Source organism: Pipistrellus hanaki, assembly GCF_964339955.1.
Source record: "Pipistrellus hanaki genome assembly, chromosome: 7".
Lineage (NCBI taxonomy): Eukaryota > Metazoa > Chordata > Mammalia > Chiroptera > Vespertilionidae > Pipistrellus > Pipistrellus hanaki.
This window is the reverse complement of record NC_140509.1, coordinates 80,059,233-80,079,403: the sequence shown is the minus strand read 5'-3', so window position 1 is coordinate 80,079,403 and position 20,171 is coordinate 80,059,233. Positions and strand designations below refer to the sequence as shown.

Below are 20,171 nucleotides of genomic sequence, written 5' to 3'. Positions count from 1 at the left end.
CGAGCAGCGTGTGTGAATATCTGTAGCGTGCCTGAATATCTGTTTACCCATTCCCTATTTTACCTATGGTGTGTCGTGACAAGCACCCTGGCCAAATTCTGAGTATTTGGTTCTAAAACAGAATTTGTCACAAACGAATTGTATGACCTTTGACACTCACCCGAAAAAAAGACACTTTGACTTCTTACTTTCTGAGGAATACGATGAAAATCAAGTGGGAGGGGAAAAAGGAGCAAATACTTCGGAAAAAGCACGCGACGTGGTACTTGCTTAAGCCAAGACCATCCCAACTGTCATCCCAGCCCCGCCCGGAGGAGGCGACGAGGACTGCGCATGCGCACCCCGCCCCCTCCCCGCAGGCCCCGCCCACTCCGCGCCCGGCGCGCGCACGCCGCCCGGCGTCCTCGCTCCCGGGGGCGTCGCCCCGCGTGCGCCGAAGTCGCCGAGGCCACCCCGGCACCGGAAGTGACCCCTGGCGAGTTTGCCTTCAAATTTTCGGTGAGCTGGAGCTTCGCAGGGGCCCGGCGACGGTTGGACCCGGCGCTGCTGGCACAGTGAGCACCGATCGGGGTGGTTGGGGCTGGGCCGAGCCCTCCTTCCGCGCCCAGTGCCCCGCTCCGCCCTGTCCCTTCACCTGTCTGCGGGCGGCTTCCGAGGAGCCTCGGCCTCCACAGGTGAGTGTGCGCCCTCCTGGCGCCGTGGGGACCCCCGGGCCCCTTGGCGGAGTCGGCGAGGGGGACGCCGGGGCCTGGGTGCGAGGCCGCTGCGCATCCTGCTGGGAGCCAGCCCCGGCCCGCGCGGAGCTCGGGGGTCCTTGCTGTCGTCGGGGACACCTGTGGCTTCGGGGACGGTGCCCTCACCTGGCAGCTCTGCCCGGCGGGGACTCCGGGGGCGCTCCGAGGACCCCATCTCAGACCCGGGCCGTCAGAGAAGTTTCTGGCCGGGAGTTTCATCCACTTGTTGACGGATCTTCTCCCCAATCCGTCCACCCTCCCGTCCCCGAAATCCTCGCCCTAGAAAAACTTCGGATGGGTTGGTGTGACATCGTTGCGATGGTTATTTCTTACTTAGTTTATAAGGAGATCATAGCCCTTTTTGTGTGTAGAGTTGGTGTCTTTTAAAAATGTTACCCCTCGAAACCTTTGGTTCATATGGCATCGTACTTGACGTCCCAGTTAGAGATAAACGTGGACCTGGAAGTGCCTTACAGCGGATACTCTCAAGCCCTTACTTGATCTATAATAATTTTCTCTTTGAACTGCGAGGTGCCCATTTTATGTCAGTTACTAAAATTGTATTTATTACATCTTCTCTCTTGAAAGACGGATGTCTTCTTCCTCTTTGAAATCAGACCTTCCATCGCTGCTGAAAACATTCTCAAGCCTTTTGGAATGTGCCACGGGTCTCGGCCACATAGTAACAATGCTGGAACACTGAGGTGTCCGGAAGGATTCTGACCGGGCTCATGCATGCCCACGGGTGTCCGTGCAGCCCTGCCTTCTTTGTGATCAGAGCGTTCTCGCCCAGAAAGAGCGGCAGCGTTCTTTTTCCTGGGTTAATACTAGTAACTCGTGGCCCGTTTTATGCCTTTAAACAAAAGGCAGTGCCGGTCAGCTTTCCAACAATCCTAGGCCATGAAAAGCTACACCAGGTTTCTTTATGGCATTGGTTATTCAACAAGCTCTTACCTTCTATAGATTCAGTACTAGACATACCGTGTAGTCTGCATCTCATTTTGAACCTGGTATCACAATTCTGACAAGTACCCAGGATTAGAGGATCTTGTAGAATTTACTGTATTAACTGTTGAATTTCTGTGTACAACAATGTTTGCGTCTGTCTTTCTTTTCTTTTTTCTTTTTTTTCTTAGCTACTTAACTGGTTAAAAAGATAGTGTATCGTTTTTAATTCTCAACTCAGAGCTCAGGCGGGAGGCAACCACTGGATGTGTATCTCTTATATAGATGTTCCTCCTTCCTTTCCTCTCTCCCTCCTTTCTACTCTCTTTGAAAAAAATCTATGGAAAAAACCCTCAGGTGAGGATTAACAGACAAACAAACAGATATAGTGTATCAGATCAAAATGGTCAGTGTTGATAATATGCTAAATAGATTATGCTCGTAGTGTTTATTGATATGGCTTTTAAATTACATTTAAATTATGTTCACTGATTTATTTTTGCATTGTTCAAGGTAAATGTAAAGAAAGTTTACTAAATACATATCTAATATAGGTATTTTTTTCTGAGCAGGTTGTTTTTCAGTGCTTTTTAAAAAAAATATTTTTTTATTGATTTTTTACATAGAGCAAGGGAGAGGAATAGAGAGTTAGAAACATCAATGAGAGAGAAATATTGATCAGCTGCCTCCTGCACACCTTCTACTGGGGATGTGCCTGCAACCAAGGTACATGCCCTTGACCGGAATCAAATCTGGCACCTTTCAGTCCGCAGGCCAACGCTCTATCTACTGAGCCAAACCGGTTAGAGCTTCAATGCTTTTTTTATACAAATAACTTTCTTGTGCTTCTTGAGTATTTATCATATGATGATTATAAGAGTAAGAAAAATGGATGTCATGCTATAATTAGTCATGGGTCATTCATTTATTGCTTATTCATAATCATCAGTGACTGAGTGTCAATTAGCATTATGGTTGCTTTTATATTCTAGACATAAACATACTGAAAATTGCTTAACATTGTATTGTCACATTTAAAGTTAACATACATTTGGTTCACTGAAATGCCTTAGGAAAATACATGATTGAACTTCTGTATTTTAGGACATCAGTTTTGCAGATATCTTTTAAATTGATTCTGCTTTTTTAAATCTGTGCTAAGCAAAGAAAAATACACCTGAAATAAATAAAATGATAGCCCTTTCACTAAACTATAAGGATTTCAGGGTCTCATTTTGTCTTATTTTTGTCTTCAGTTAAATTCCTTGAAACTCAGTAGGTGCTCTGTAAATATTTCTTGAATGACCTATGGACATTATGGCAAAAACTACAGTATAAGTGGAGCCCTAAGATTCTTTTAAAGATTAAGTGAATAAGGTATCCTTTTTATTGATCTTTTACATTTTTTTTAGTCTCTGTGTCATTTATTTCTGCTCTGATCTTTATTATTAAGGTATCCTCTTTAGATGTGAAATAGGGAAGGCTCTGAGTTTGTTGTTTTGGAAGAGAAGAGAAATCTTAGAATTCAGATATTTGGATCTATTGCCCCTTTTTCAGTGTCTTTGATCACTTCTTTTTCCTAATCCTAGAGGAGAAAAAGTCTTCTTAAGTCTCTTTGTGGAGACACTATACCTCATCAGAATTAAGTTTGCTAGAAATTTTGCAGTGTTTAATTTTTAAAAATTTGACTCTATATTACTTGAATTAAAATTTCATGGTGCATCGTACTTACTTTAAAAAAATGAGTTTAGCTAAATCATAAATACTCAAGTCATGTAAGGAAAAGGGTAGTTCTGCCCAAACCGGTTTGGCTCAGTGGATAGAGCGTTGGCCTGTGGACTGAAGGGTCCCGGGTTTGATTCCGGTCAAGGGCATGTACCTTGGTTGCAGGCACATCTCCAGTGGGGGTTGTGCAGGAGGCAGCTGATGGATGTTTCTCTCTCATCGATGTTTCTAACTTTCTATCTCTCTCCCTTCCTCTCTGTAAAAAACCAATAAGATATATATTTAAAAAAAGAAAAAGAAAAAGGGAAGTTCTGATAGGATTACATAAAGGAAAAGTTTGTAGTGAGATAAACCAGGCATCACCACTTAAGGTTATTTTTCATTTAATGACCTCTGTAAATCAAGAGTCTCAATTTTTGGACAATCTCATTTAAAAAAAAAAAAAAACCAAAACATTTTATTGATTTTTTTACCGAGAGGAAGAGAGAGGGATAGAGTTAGAAACATCCATGAGAGAGAATCATCGATCAACTGCCTCCTGCACACCCCCACTGGGGCTCCAGCTTGCAATCCAGGCATGTGCCCTTGACTGAAATTGAACCTGGGACCTTTCAGTCCACAGGCTGACTCTCTACCTGCTGAGCCAAACCAGCTAGGGCTGGACAGTCTAATTTTTATAAGTGTTTTATTAATTGAGCCAGTGTGTAGTGTTTACAGTTAATGGTGGTTAAATTTTGGTCTATGGGCTTTTCTTGAAATATATTAATTCATTTATTACCGGGTATTGTGGTTGTTAGAGTTTCTGTCCTCCTGAGTGTCATTTTAATAGTGGTAAGGATATATTCTTTAAAGTTGGAGAATATTAAATTTACATTGCTGACATTTATTTGAGAAGAATAATGTATTTGCTTTAGAGACTACTAAAAGAACAGGGAGAATTATTTTTGTCTAACATTTAGTCAACTAAGGATATTTTGATACCGTTTTCAGTAAACACGTTGTTTCCTTGATAACCAAGAATTTTTCAGGTCATTTGTTAATGTGGCCTTGGATTGACTTTTCATTTTTGTTTGTGGGAAAGAGTCGGTTGGCTCCTAAGGAATTTTATCTGACTAGAAGGAAATATTCACAACACAGAACCTTCAAAGAAGGCCTGGAGTGCATTTGTATGTCTAGGCCATTGACTCATGGCCCTAAAATAAATGAATGAATGAATGAATAAATAAATAAATAAATAAATAAATAAATAAATAAATAAAAATTGAGGACCGCTCATATATAAGTAACAACTTAATTTAGATTTTTGTTATTTTAAATGGGAAAAGGGAAGAAAGATCAGGAGAAAGTCTATTAAGGGAAAGAGGGAGGGAGCAGAGAAAAGGCATGAGGAGCCTGATATACAAGCTCATCCAGATCTGTGCAGCTGGCCCCAGCCGGCCTCTCTCTGTTGCCTAGACCAGGTGTCACTGTGGGGCATGTAGTTTCAGGGCAGAGGCAGGCACAGCTCTGACGGCTGATTGGAGGGTCAAGGAATGCCAGGGCTGAGGGTAAAGAGCTGGACAAAGGTAGAAAATTTTAATAGTTAAGACAAAAACTTGGCACTCTTCATTCATTTAAAGATTAATTATCTGCTGTGTGCCACGCAGAGTAACAGAAAGCCGTGCTCACTGGTCATGGAGCTTTTATTAAGATAGAATATTACCTAAGTGACTCCAGAGAGTTGTTATTTAGATCATGGGATTTTTTTCTTTTTCTTTTGGATCTCAGTTGCCCAACCTTGAATTACTTATAGACCTCATTTCATAGCTGTGCAGCAAATTACCCTAAACCTAGTGATTTAAAACAAGCATTTATCACCCATGGTTTCCTTGGTCAGGCTCTGGGCTTGGCTTAGCTGGGTACTGCTGACAGTCTTTCATGAGCTGTAATCAAGGTATCTGGGCTGTAGTCATCTCAAAGCTCAATGGGGAGGAGCCGTTCCAGGCTGTGGGCTTGTAGTACTTGGCAGGATTCAGTTCCTCAGGGCTACTGGAGTGAGCCCTCAGTGCCTCACTGGCTGGTGGCCTGGGGCCTCCTCAGTTCTTTGCCATGTAGAGCCTCTGCACGGGGCAGCTCCCAGCAAGGTACTGGTTTCCCTTAGAGTGGTCCAGCAAGAGACAGCAAGAGAGCACAATGGAACTCAGTCTAATCTCAGAAATGACGTTCTGTTATTTTTGCATGTTCTATTTTTTACAAGCTCACGTTCAAGGGGAGGTGGTTACACATAGGTATGGGTACTGGGAGGCAGAGGTCCTTGTGAGCCTTTTCAGAGGCCCTCTGTGATGATCAATGGATAAAGGCTCTTCTTTTGTTGTATTTGTTGTTTCTTTCCTACTCTTATCTTCTTTCTCCACTCATATTTCCCTATCTTATCCTTCACAGGCACTTATATACTTATATATTCTCAGATGTTTATGTAGCCTTTAAAAAATGTTTTATGTAGCACATATAAGTAAATAATGGTGTTTTTAAAAATCCTCACCCATGGATTTTTTATTTTAGAGAGAGAGGATGGAGGAGAGAGAAAGAGAAACATTGATGTGAAAAAAGAAATATCACTGGGCTGCCTCCCATACACACTCTGATTTGGGATTAAACTCTCAACCCAGGTATGTACCCTGACTGGGAATTGAACCCGCAACCCTTTGGTTTTCAGGACAATTCTTCAACCAACTGAGCCACCTGGCCAGGGAAGATGTATCTTATTTTTAATTTGTAAAATGTATTAGAATTTACATCTTGTTCTGTGTATAAGATTTTTTCTGCCCAACCTTGTATTTTGATGAACTATTTGTAAAATTGCCAACTTCGTATTCACTGCTTCGCTGCAGACTCCAGCCAGAGTCTGCCATCTTCGTCTTTGCTGCAGACAAAGAAATTCCTTAGTTCCCAAACCCAAACCCTACCTATGTGTCAAAGCCCATGTTGTGTCAAATCCCCAGTGTGGGGTGTGCAGAAGGCAGCCAATCAATGGTTCTAGAAAGTATACTTTAAAAAAATTCTTTGTGATTTAAGAGACATATAATATGAAATGTTTCTTTTTCATTTTTTTAAATTTATTTATTTTTTTTAGCTTACATGTGAGCATGAGTCTTCTTATGATTAGTGAGAATGTAAAATTGGCTCGTGAATATGCATTGCTGGGAAACTATGACTCTGCGATGGTCTATTATCAGGGAGTTCTTGACCAAATGAACAAGTATCTATACTCAGTCAAAGACACGTACCTCCAGCAGAAATGGCAACAGGTGAGAATCACGACTTATGTATCTTTTAAATGGTTTAAGTATTCAGGAGATTTCAGTTTATCAGTGCTTTATGCAGTTACACATTGCGAGGGTATCATTTGTTACATGGATTTGTATATAATGTTGAAACTTGATTTATTATATTAGTAATAGTCTATATTCACCATCATCAGTATTATAAGCTCTATTTAATTATTTTAATTGCTGGAATTTAATTTTTTTAAGTAATGGTTTTCAATTTTTTTTTCTTCTAGATCATGTTTTTATCTGGTAAAATTAGAGTTGATTTTATTAAGCCATTTTCAAAACTTCAGATGACACCTGAATCTCACGGATACCATATTTTCTATAGAACAGGATAAAACAGACCATACTTGAATTCCATTTGAGGAACATTAGTCACCGAAGACCAATAGAAATTCACAGGTGGAAACTGTAGAACTTATAGGTACAGTTGAAGGTGGCATTTTTTTAAAAATATATTTTATTGATTTTGTACAGATAGAAAGGGAGAGAGATAGAGAGTTAGAAACATCGATGAGAGAGAGTCATCGATCAGCTGCCTCTTGCACACCCCCTACTGGGGATATGCCCGCAACCAAGGTACATGCCCTTGACCGGAATCGAACCCGGGACCCTTCAGTCCCCAAGCCGACGCTCTATCCATTGAGCCAAACCGGTTTTGGCTGAAGGTGGCATTTATAATAAGGTTCAACTATGTTACAGAGGAAAGAAATACTACAGAAATTAATATTTTTAAGCTGGTCTTCTAGGTAGAATAGTATCCGTTGGATTCTACTGAACTGCTTTTTTTAAAAATAGTATTCCATATTTGTCCTTAATTTCTTTAAAAGAGAAAATATCCTACTTTTTAAAATGTAACCTCTTTTCCTAAATCTGCCTCTGCACATCTCTGATGTTACTGGAAGGGGAAAGTATTTCATAAGGAGTTTTACTTGTCGCCAGGTACTTTTTCTTTAAAAGTCTAAGCTTTTTTGTAAAGATACTTACGTCATTTAGTTTTAAGACAAAACATTACCAACTTAATTTCTGTGTTTCATATATATATATGTTTTAAATTGAGTCAAGATCGCTTTTAAGCAAACATCTTGGTTGTATGTGAATCAAGCCATTTGTCTTCTGACGCTAAATTGCAATCCACTAGGGAATTATGAAATTAGTGGATTCTAATCAGCATTTAAAAATTGTCAAATAGCATAAAAAAACCCATCAAAGTATAGCTTAAAAAATATTATTTTACCAAACTTTAAAGTTACATCTAACTTTTTAATTTGTTATGCAATTTGAATAAAAACCATTAGTCAGTAACATGGCTTAATTAGCAAGAATATTTAATTCATTTTATCAGAATTAATTCTGCAATTAAAAACAATAAATTAATGAATCATTATTAAAATCTTAACAGAATATCTTGGTGTGATTTATTGAATATTTGATGTCAAAATGGAGGGTTCTTTTTAAAAAATTGATAGTTAGAAAGAGGAAGGGAGAGAGAGAAACATCAATCAACCACCTCTGCATGTGTCCTGACCACATATCAAACCTGCAGCCTGGGAATGTGCCCTGGCCTGCAATCAAACCCACCACTTTCTGGTGTACTGAATGATGCTCCAACCAACTGAGCCACTCCGACCAGGGAAAAGTGGAGGTTTCTAACATCTCTAATAAAAGGCATAGTTTAATCTTGACAGTGATTTATTACTTATGAAAATAGAAATATCTGTATTCTCCTATCAGGTGTGGCAGGAAATAAATGTGGAAGCTAAGCATGTTAAGGATATCATGAAAACACTAGAGAGCTTTAAATTAGACAGCTCTCCTTTGAAAGCTGCACAACATGAGCTTCCTGCTTCTGAGGGAGAAGTCTGGTCCTTGCCTGTCCCTGTTGAGCGAAGGTAAGTGGAGACCTTTTAAGAAAGACATGCCTTTGGGGGAAAAGAAAGTTTATTCACTCCTATCTTGTATGCAGTTATTGCCTTGGCTTCTTTAGTTCATGGACTCTCATACACTATTTGTGTTCATCTCTATTTGGACCAACTCCAGGGGTTGATTATGATTTTAATGATCCTGTGTTTGATTAGACCCTCACCAGGTCCTAGAAAACGCCAATCTTCTCAAAACAGTGACCCTAAAGCACACAGTAACCGTCCAAGTACAGCTGTCAGAGTTCACCGTCCATCTGCACACAACCTTCAAAATGACAGAGGGAAAGCTGTGCGTTGCCGGGAAAAGAAAGAACAGAATAAAGGAAGAGAGGAAAAGGTAAATGTTACTGATTTTCACAAATGAAAAAGTTACTTTTTAACTTTAAAAATTAAGACTACAAATTTTAATATTTTTTAGTCATTAAAATTACCAGACGATGGCAGCTCTTTCCTTGGGCCTGATAAATCACTAGGGAGCTCACAGAACTTAGAAAAGCAGTTTACTTACTAGTTGGCTGGCTTATTAAAAGGATACTTACTGCTCAGGAGCAGCTGATGGAAGAGAAGCATAGGGCGGGGAATGAGGGAAGGGACAGACTTCCAGGCACTCTCCAGATTAACTAACTCCTTTAACTAAGACAGTGGATTTGGATTTTGTGTCTATAATTTTGTCAGCTTTTAAAATAATTGTTTTTAAACCCAGGGAGTTATATCCTGGTTAATTGGCCATCTTCAACTTTATTTTGAGCATCCAAAAGGAGTCTACATTTAAAAAATCTCTCGCTGCTTTCTTTTACCTCCTGGTAGCTGTTAGCATGTTAATTTAGAGCAAGTTATTGCATAGGTGTATACTTACAGAGAATTGTACTAGTTCAGCTAAATCAATAAAATCCTATTAAAAATGTCAAAATTTGAAATGCCATAACTTCTCTTTCCTGACCTGTTATAGAATTGTTTCTCCTTTCTACTTAGCTTGACTTTGTTTTGCTTTGGCTACAAACATTCCCTCAGCACTATGTTCTGTGGGAGAAAAGAAAGTGAGAATTAGAAAGTGTCTTCCATATGTATCTTCCTGGGCTTACTGTGCACTTTTCAATAGTCAGGGACAGTGTCTTCATTCTACCCCCACAGCTGCGAGCACAGAACAGATTCTTGGTAGATAATATTTGAGTGAATAACAACTTCATAAATACTTAGAAGAAAAGATAACCTCCTCTTTTAAATGTTAAACAATGCCTTTCTTATACCTTTTATGTTAGTATTGGATACTGAATAGTCTGTAAATTGTGCAACAGATTTATTTAATCATCTAGTGTAAGACTATGAATATCATAAATATGGATTAAGTCTAGACGTTAATGTTGATTGTAGAGAGCACCATTGACAAATCATCATGTTATGGACAATGAAATGTTATGGAGATGGGATAATAATCCTAATACAAGATCGAGTAAATGATTATGTACACTAACGCAGAGCTTCATAAATTTTTGGTTCATAAAATTCATAAGTGTCTCAATAATTTTTTCCACAGCACTCCTAGGACAAAAAGAATACCTACTATTTATGAGGAAGTTAGGTTCAAAGAACTTTATGTCCTATCAACACCTATTGGACACTAGATTTCTCAGACCCTGCAGGCAGAGTAGACATTCTTATTCCTCTTCCACATCGATTTTTCCCATTATATCTCTTATCACAGCTATAGTAAAAAACCTAGCTTTCTAAAATATGGCATTTCTGAAAGGAATTAGTATTCTTCATGTAGAAAACTGAACTACTTTGAGTTGACAGTTCATCCAGTGTTCAACAGTTGTTGCCATCCTTCCATCAAAAATTTAAAATAGCCGGGACCGGTTTGGCTCAGTGGATAGAGCATCGGCCTGCGGACTGAAAGGTCCTGGGTTCGATTCCAGGCAAGGGCATGTACCTTGGTTGTGGGCACATCCCCAGTAGGGGGTGTGCAAGAGGCAGCTGATCGATGATTCTCTCTCATTGATGTTTCTAACTCTCTCTTCCTCTCTGTGAAAAATCAATAAAATATATTTTAAAAAAAAAATTTAAAATAGCAAGTGGGGGCATCTTTAATACTGTCAACAATTTAAACATTTTTGTTTTAAATATCTTTCAAGTGCCCTATGAGTTTGCTATAGTGCCCTGGAATACTTAATATACATTTTGGATCTTTGGCCCTAATGACTGACATCACAGGATGGGAGCGGATCTCACCTATGGACTGAGATGTCTCTTTTGGAGGGGGGGTAGGAATAGTGAAAAGGGATGTTTAACAGTCACCGGTGACTGATACTGTACTTTCCATCCAGAAGACAAAACAAGCTGGGTACTTAACATGTTAAAGAACATTAACAAGGACTGGTTAAAGATTGAGCCATAGTCTTAGTTGAATAATCTGTCTTTAACCTTATCTCCTCTGAAGCTTTGAGACAAATATCACACATATCTGAGTTTCACTAGTGACCGCAGTTAATCTCAGTATTAATTTTTTTAAAATATATATTTTATTGATTTTTCAGAGAGAGGAAGAGAGAGGGATAGAGAGTTAGAAACATCGATGAGAGAGAATCATCGATCAGCTGCCTCTTGCACACCCCCTGCTGGGGATGTGCCCGCAACCAAAGTACATGCACTAGACCGGAATCGAACCCGGGACCTTTCAGTCCACAGGCCGATGCTCTATCCATTGAGCCAAACCGGTCCCGGCAAATCTCAGTATTAATTTTTTTATTCTCATCAGTTCATGTGCATAATCTTTTTGTTTTTAACACCACTGTCATACTTTTTTGTATAAAAATTAAATATTGAGGATGAAACTCTGATGCAGAAGGATGACTGCTAGTCTTTGATTCTGCCCTTATTACTTATACTATTATATTAGCTTTTTAAAAAATAGCACTTGACTCCAATTTTTTTTCCTGACTCACAGAAACAAAATACAATTTTTGAGTCAATCAAAAGCTCTTTTTATTTTGTCCCGATGTAGAACAAATCACCTGCTGCAGTGACAGAACCAGAGACCAATAAATTTGATAGTACTGGATATGATAAGGACTTAGTAGAAGCTTTGGAAAGAGATATAATTTCTCAGAATCCCAATGTTCGATGGTAAGTTATAATAATGGGGTGTGCTGTTGATGCTTTTTGGGATAGAAAATGGAGATGTGGGCATGCATTGAAGATCATTCCTTGGGAATAGAACCAGAGTCTATGCAATGAGAGTGTTATATATAATGCAAAACTAATTCAGGTTGTACCAAGTTTTTATCTGAGACTTTTTAATAAAATAAATAATAAAATAATAATGTTTTATTAAATGAAAATCTTAATTTTAGAATGGGAATAAGATCACAGAACTTTCATTCAAACTATGTGTGGCCTGGCTGGTATTGCTCAATGGTTGAGCCTCAACCCATGAACTAGGACCGTGGTCAGCAAACTGCAGCTTGTGGCTCTTTGGCCCCTTAAGTGTGGCTCTTCCACAAAATACCACAGTCTGGGCGAATATATTTTGAAGAAGTGGCATTAGAAGAAGTTTAAGTTGAAAAAATTTGGCTCTCAACATTTCAGTCGTTGTACTGTTGATATTTGGCTCTGTTGACTAATGAGTTTGCCGACCACTGAACTGGGATGTCACTGTTCAATTCCTGGTTGAGGCACATGCCTGGGTTGTGGGCTGGATCCCCAGTAGGAGGTGTTGCAGGAGGCAGCCAATTGATGATTCTCATCATTGATGTTTCTATCTCTCTCCCTTCCTCTCTAAAATCAATAAAAATATATTACAAAAAACACTATGTGTATAGTAGCGGTGGTAATTTTGTGATTGCAACTTCATAGCAATTTCTATGATACCCTTTGTCCTTGGTGACTACCTCTTCATAGAGTTGGGGGCTAAGCAGCAGTATTGCAACCTGTCTCTGCTTTATGCCCTTTTTATTTTTTATGATTTTTAAAAAATGGGCTCATTGTTTTTAAATCATGAAGTTGATGGAATGAGCATCAATCAGAGCAAGAATTTAAAATGAGATGGCATAATAATACTTGAGTGTGCCTATCGATCTGTGTTCTCATTCGCCATGCTGAGAATCATCACTGACAAAAACTGAAAGTACAGATTGTGCTCTTTATATGGTTGGCATCGCCTCATTCCAGTGTCTTAGTTCACTAGAGCCAGAGGAGAGCATTCTGTCAGCAATGTCAAATCCCGTGCTTCCAAGGGTTCTTAAGAACGACTCCATAGAATTAAATATATACTCTAAAAGGTGGTTTATAAAATATCTTCTGTTTCAGGGATGATATTGCTGATTTGGTAGAAGCTAAAAAGTTGCTTAAGGAAGCCGTGGTATTACCAATGTGGATGCCAGAATTCTTTAAGGGCATCAGGAGACCGTGGAAAGTAAGTTTATTTTGGCATGGTCAAAGTGAATGGCCGTACATTGCTATAGAAAGTCAATGTTTATCTGTTTTAGGTGAAGTGAGGAGAGAAAGTAGTAGAGTAAGTAAAGAAAATTTAAATTAAAAACAGTATGTTGTGTTATTCAGAATTTTGTTTAGACCAAAAACTGTTTCTAAGTTCTCAGAATAATAAGTACAATATGATCTTGAAAAGTTAAACACATGGCAGATTTAGAATGAGGTAGTATTTGCAAACATAAACAAGTTGCCTAATGTAAAAACACTATTTTATGTGTCATGTTGCAAACTTGTATCCTATTCTTAAGAAATTAAGACATATTTGCATCTATTAAAGATATTTTTCTTAAGAAATGAGGCATATCTATATTTAATAAGCACTTTTTAAGGTCATGGGTTGATCTGAAAAGAGACTGTCAAAAAACTCTTAGATTTGGAAAATATGCTAATAGCTAAGCACTAATTTTAAGTCTTTATTATTTACTTATTTTTATTGATTTCAGAGAAGAAGGGAGAGGGAGAGAGAGATAGAAACATCAATGATGAGAGAGAATCATTGATTGGCTGCTTCCCGCAAACCCCACACTGGGGATCCAGCCTGCAACCTGGCATGTGCCCTGTCTGGAAATCCCTGGTGACCTCCGGGTTCATAGGTTGATGCTCAACCACTGAGCCAGGCCGGCTGGGCAATTTTAAGTTTTTAAATGTGAAATGATGGCAAGATAAAAATTATAAACATTCCTTGAGTATAAATATGTAAAAAACAACAACTAATTTATTTGAGCAAAAAGACTAGCAGAAAATATATCCAGATACTATAACAATACCTGTGGTAGAATATAATATTGTAATATCAGTATTATAATATTGATTATATTTTTTCTTAATTCTGAGTTACATATTTTAAATAATGCTTTCTTATACTTTTGTAATAGATAAAGTAAATTTGTGATAAAGTATACTTCTGTTTACTTTTCTATTTGTCTTTTGTCTGAATATTATGTGTAAGTTGGTTGAAAAGTGATGCTTAGTAATGGAATTCTTGTGAATTAGAACAAGGACAGATAAATCCTCCATTTACGCTGTTCCATTCCCAACAGGGAGTGTTGATGGTTGGCCCACCTGGCACGGGGAAGACCCTCCTTGCTAAAGCAGTAGCTACAGAATGCAAGACAACATTCTTCAACGTCTCTTCATCAACGCTGACTTCTAAATACAGAGGAGAGTCTGAGAAGCTTGTTCGCCTTCTGTTCGAAATGGTGAATGTTTGAGACAGCTCTGGTTCTTTACCTCTAAAAGGGGAGAAAGTGAGTTGTCACTCTCTCCAGTGTGTAGAATAGCTAGGAAGAATGATGTTGTGCCCAGAGTATGATCCTGTGCCCCTGAAGCTAGAATCCTTTACTGCTGTGAATAACTTGAGTTGCTCTTCATTCCCTTTCCTCTGGAGGAAAAGCCACCTCCTTTAGCTTATGGGCATGCTCACATTATGGGATTTGACTTACTAATCTGCTATAGGAATTTGAAATGGTGTTTTTAAAATCAATAGGCGTAGTTATAACATGGTAAATACAGTATGTTAATGCAAAAAGGTGAAAATCATAAGTAGTTGTGGAACTTAGATCACCTCCAATCTAAGTTCTTTGCTCCATCCTTTGAGTTTCTTTTATGTTCTTCTGCTCCCACTAATCTAGTATTAGTAGGAGAAATGTAATTTAATAACTTCTGAGTTGAATTCAGAAGACTTTGCTAAGCTTTACTGATTATTTCAGTCTTGTCCCAGTTAAGAAGTGGTGCTGCTATAAGTGTGAAGACACATTCTTATTTGCAGATAGTGACAAAGACTTGCATTTTTACTCTTGGTGGACCGAACTGGGACCATGCTAATATTACACCAAATCTTCCTTCCTAGGCTTAGAATAAAAACAGCAAATGTCCTCATAATTTCAGGTTATGTCTTATAAAGGCTTCTTCTGTTTTCAATTCTGTTTTATTATTCCTTCAATTTTGAAAATCTATTAGGCAGGATGCAAATTCTAAGAAGTTCTCAATGGCTTACTAATAGCACATTCCACAGTAGGAATCTAATGAACCTCTGAGATCATTTTGGAAAATTAGTTTTCCCTTAGCTTCTGGGGCAGGGTGGTAGGGGAAATTATATTGCCAGTATTCCAGAATAACCAGGCCTTTAAAAATGTTATAGGGAGTGAATGACTAAATGTGGGAGTCGTTAGAGTCGGATGGCATGGGTTCAGATCGCACCACTGTCACTTTCCTAGCTAGCTAACTGTGGGCAAATTCCTTTCCTGATCCTCAGTTACTTCATTTACTACGATAGTATAAGAGGCCAATAATAGAGGACCTACCCCTGTAATGTTTAGTGGGTAAAACAAGCTAATACACACAAATTACTTAATACAGAGCCTGACATTTAAGGGCTCATAGATATTAGCTGTTGCTTTTTACGAATTATTTTATATATTTTCTAATGTAGGGTTTATATTCAAGAAAACGAACCGTTTTTTGTTTTGTTTTGTTTTTTTTTTCTTATAGAGGGAAGCCTTTGACAAAGTGCTAAATTGCATTTTTTCTTTTTTAAAATATATTTTTATTGATTTCAGAGAGGAATGGAGAGGGAGAGAGAAATAGAAACAACAATGTTGAGAGAGAATAACCGATTTGCTGCCTCCTGCATATTCCCCCACTGGGAACTGAGCTAGCAATCCTGGCATGTACCCTTGACTGGAATAAAACCTGGGACCCTTCAATCCACAGGCCGATGCTCTAGCCCAAGGGTCTTCAAACTACGGCCCGCGGGCCACATGCGGCCCGCAGAGGAGTCTGATCCGGCCCGCCAGGTATTTTGGGCAGTGAGCACAGCCGAGGTGTTACAGTAGGAATTAGTAGTTCATATAGTCCGGCCCTCCAGCTCTCTGAGGGACCGTGATCTGGCCCCCACTTTAAAAAGTTTGAGGACCCCTGCTCTAGCCACTGAGCCAAACAACCAAGGGTGCATTATTTTTATGAGGTTTATGAAGCCCTCTCCAACAGCTTATTTTTTAAAAGTATTAATAGTCTTAAAAAATGTTATTGATGTTTAGAGAGGGAGAGAGAGAGGAAGAGATAGAAACATCATTGATGAGAGAGAAACATCAATCGGCTGTCTCCTGCATGACCCTTATAGGGGATCCAACCCACAACCTGGGCATGTGCCCCGACCAGGAATCAAACTGCGACCTCTTGGTCCATGGGTCGATGCTCACCACTGAGCCATGCTGGCTGGGCTGGGCTGGACTTTTTTTTTTAAACCTTTAACTTGCTGTTTATTTACTCCAGCTCTGTTTTGAAAAATCTCTGTTATCAATTAGTTCTTTCTTGTGCTGTGATTCTATAAGTTTGAATATTTCATTTTTTATTTTTTTATTTTTTAAAATATGTATTTTATGAATTTTTACAGAGAGGAAGAGAGAGGGATAGAAAGTTAGAAACATTGATGAGAAAGAATCATCGATCAGCTGCCTCTTGCACACCCCCTACTGGGGATGTGTTCGCAACCAAGGTAAATGCCCTTGATCGGAATCGAGCCTGGGACCTTTCAGTCTGCAGGCCGAAGCTCTATCCACTGAGCCAAACTGGTTTCAGCTGGATATTTCATTTTAAAAATGATTAACAAAGGAAACTTTAGTTACTGTAATAAATTGCTTCTTTAGACTCCTTAAGAGTGATACTATTGAGTCTTACATAGCTATTTACTAGATTAATACTTGACTAGATCTGTTATTTAATGGATTAGTCTTTCCTGTTCTGTGGTTTGGGGAAGAATGCATTCAAGGTACAAAAATAAACTTGGGAGGTGTTATTCAGCCATAAGACTGAATGAAGTACTGTACATGCTACAGTAAAGATGAACATTGAAAACATTTTGCTACGTGAAAGAAGCCAGACCAAAGACCACATACTGTATGATCCCATTTATTAGAAATGTCCAGAATAAGCAAATCGATAGAGACAGAAAACAAATTAGTGATTGCAAGTTGGGGGAAGGGAAAAAGGGCTGTTTTTTTGGGTCAATGAAAATATTCTGATATTTGATAGTGGTGATTGTTACACAACATTGCGAATATACTAAATTGTACAATTTAAAGTGGTTTAAATGCTAAATTTTATATCAGTTTTTTCTCAAACAAAAAAACTTGGGCCATATAAATTTAACCTTCTAGTTCACTATGTAAGAGGATTTTAAAAAGTACGTGTCAAATAAAAAATGGCAATTAGAATTCCTTAAAGGGAATCTATGTAATTTTACTTAAGATAATGATTCTCTTTAACCAACTTTTTTCTAGAACTTTAGAACCCTTAACAGTTATCTGTAAATGTTTTCCCATCAGTTGTTAATATTTTTGTAGTACACAGGACAATCCTGTATTTATATCACTCACAAGTAAATATGTAATGTTATAGTATTGAATGGCAAAAAATTTTGCTGTATAATATTTGAGTAAGTCTGTACTAGAAACTATAGTTTAGGTGTTCCAGTTTTATCCTCTTCCTCAATAGTAGGACAAGAGGGAAAGATACACAGTGTGACAGACTCCTCAGCCGTTTTGTGGTTGCTAAACTATAAATTACTTTTAAATGAAATAAAAACCTGGTGTTGCATGGTTTCTTTCTTTAGGCTCGATTTTATTCTCCAGCCACCATATTTATTGATGAGATTGATTCCATCTGTAGTCGCAGAGGGACTTCTGAGGAGCACGAAGCAAGCAGGAGGGTGAAAGCCGAGCTGCTGGTTCAAATGGATGGTAGGCATGTGTATATGCGTGAGTTCACCACGCTCTGCTCGTGGTGCTAGCCCACACAACTCCCCAAGAGGGGGCTGCAGTGTGACAGCAGTAAGTTGGTACACTGACAATGGAGTCATGCCAGATATGATGGCTCTTCACAGGCACCTGTGGCATATATGCTGTTCTCTTATTTTTAGCCATGCATTTGAAGTAAATGCAGATAAATTTGCCTGAGAGGTATATGTATGCTTTTGAAATTAAAAAAAAAAAAAGTATGTAGTTGAGCTGGTCTTTTGAGTATTTTGAGTCATATTGTTTGCATAGTATAAGAACTTTTCTTGGACCAAAGTTTACATATGTATCAGTTTGTTTTAGAAGTTTTAAAGAGGCTTGACTATTATACTACCTTGTAAAGTTGTGCTAAATATTTGATGATTTTTAAGTAATTGAGTTTATTTTATATATCTGAGTTATCTTTTTACTCTCTCCTCACCCTTCTTTTAGGTGTTGGAGGAGCTTCTGAAAATGACGACCCTTCCAAAATGGTTATGGTTCTAGCAGCTACTAATTTTCCCTGGGATATTGATGAGGCTTTAAGACGACGCCTTGAAAAAAGAATCTATATTCCATTACCATCAGGTATCTTCATGTGAATCTTGTCAGAAAGCTCATGTTAACTCTTCGTTTTTCTTAGAAATTTTAAAACTTGGTATTAACTTTAAGAGACAAATGTGAGACGTTTTTCCTTCTATTAATTGGCTTGGCTATATCTAGAGCCTGAAAGCCTTGGTATTAGGAAATGTAAAATTCAGTGAGTAATAGCTCTTACATTTTTAAGCAAATGAGCTCTAAGAGTTGGTAAAAAAAAAACTCCTCATACAAAGTGGACTTGGAGAAAAATAACACACAGTTTATGTGGAAGGCTTACATTTTTTAATTTGTTTCTATCACTAGCAAAAGGCAGAGAGGAGCTATTACGAATAAGTCTCCGTGAGCTGGAATTGGCTGATGATGTTGACCTTGCACGTATAGCAGAAAACATGGAAGGTTATTCCGGTGCAGACATTACCAACGTGTGCAGGTATGAATTATTTTGAAAGCATAGGTTTTTGTGGGTCTAAACTTATGATGTGTTTATGCCAAATTAAGATAAAGACAAACTTTATAGTCTACAGTAAAAGACACAAGTTCTGGTATTTAGTTTGTGTTAGCAGATGCTGGTGCAATACTGGTATATCTTATAGGTCAAGTATACAGTTCATTTGAAAACTACAAGTTCAAGAAGCTAATGTTAGAACAGTGAGTGTAAAATAGAAAATCCGTAATTGTCTTGGATTAAAATGATTTTGATGCAGCTGTTTAGTATACTGTCATGAAGGAAAAGGAATTGTGAAATAAATTGACTTGGCATACCCAAGTAGAGTACAATCTGTTTCATTGGAAATGTCCTAAATGTGACAGGAATAGGAGTAAAAAAGAAGAGACTGCCTCTAATCTGCTTATTCATAAATTTTATTCTAGTCCAAGTATTAACTCAGATGATTTAGCAAGGTGCTTGATTTAGTTTCGTCCTCTCAGAAGTGAGCCTATCAGGATAGGGCTCTTGTGAGGATTACCGATAATGTGTGTAAAAGCCATATGTTGCCATCCCTTTGCATAAGTGGTGGCTGCTATTAAGAATAAAACTTGGTGATAGAAAAGAGGTGCTTGAATCTAAAGTTTCTCTACAAAATATGAGGGGGAAAGGAGCAACCGCCTAATTGGATCAGGTAGCTTTTCCTGGACATGCAGGAAATATATTTTCCTAGTCAATAGGTTTTCATTTAGTCAAAATATCACTTAAAAATTTTAAAACCTAGGGATGCATCCTTGATGGCAATGAGAAGGCGCATTGAAGGTTTGACCCCAGAAGAAATCCGCAATCTCTCAAGAGAAGAAATGCACATGCCCACAACCATGGAGGATTTTGAAATGGCTTTAAAAAAGGTTTCTAAGTCAGTATCTGCTGCAGACATTGAAAGATATGAGAAATGGATATTAGAATTTGGATCATGCTAATTCTCACATGTAAACTGTGAGAAACCTGCCTTAAGTATTTGAATAATTAAATGTAGTATTTCATTGCACGGAGTGCTATATTTTTTTAAACTTTCATAATGGTAAGATTTTTTTTTAAAACCATATGATTCTGAATAAAGGCAATTTTTTAAAGCTGTAAGCAGTTTATTTTACTTTAACAATGCCTGATTTCTTTCACTTACTACAAATGTTGTAAAACAGACGCCGTTAGTTTGGAAAACTGTCTTTATATGCACTTCTAAGTAT

General features: G+C 38.2%; 1 protein-coding gene across 2 annotated transcripts; it reads left to right on the top strand.

Moving 5' to 3' along the window:
* The first annotated feature begins 369 nt into the window (after window positions 1-369).
* Window positions 370-20,064, top strand: KATNA1 (katanin catalytic subunit A1). Of its 2 annotated transcripts, none has more exons than XM_084890150.1 (11): window positions 370-674; window positions 6,517-6,691; window positions 8,450-8,607; window positions 8,794-8,974; window positions 11,639-11,760; window positions 12,943-13,048; window positions 14,166-14,324; window positions 17,738-17,864; window positions 18,351-18,485; window positions 18,801-18,927; window positions 19,706-20,064. In XM_084890150.1, exons 2-11 carry the CDS (start codon window positions 6,530-6,532, stop codon window positions 19,902-19,904), a joined length of 1,476 nt encoding a protein of 491 aa, XP_084746276.1. In that variant the 5' UTR covers window positions 370-674; window positions 6,517-6,529; the 3' UTR covers window positions 19,905-20,064. The 2 variants fall into 2 exon arrangements, with proteins under 2 accessions (XP_084746276.1, XP_084746277.1); XM_084890151.1 differs by having other exon boundaries at window positions 385-554.
* Window positions 20,065-20,171: the final 107 nt, after the last annotated feature.

What these genes read in the sequence shown, in the direction of transcription:
- KATNA1 (XM_084890150.1), top strand. Translation starts at nt 6,530, where the DNA reads ATGAGTCTTCTTATGATTAGTGAGAATGTAAAATTGGCTCGTGAATAT. An exon ending in CTATATTCCATTACCATCAG is followed by an intron (nt 18,486 to 18,800) that starts GTATCTTCATGT and finishes TTCTATCACTAG; the next exon opens with CAAAAGGCAGAGAGGAGCTA. An exon ending in GACATTACCAACGTGTGCAG is followed by an intron (nt 18,928 to 19,705) that starts GTATGAATTATT and finishes TTTAAAACCTAG; the next exon opens with GGATGCATCCTTGATGGCAA.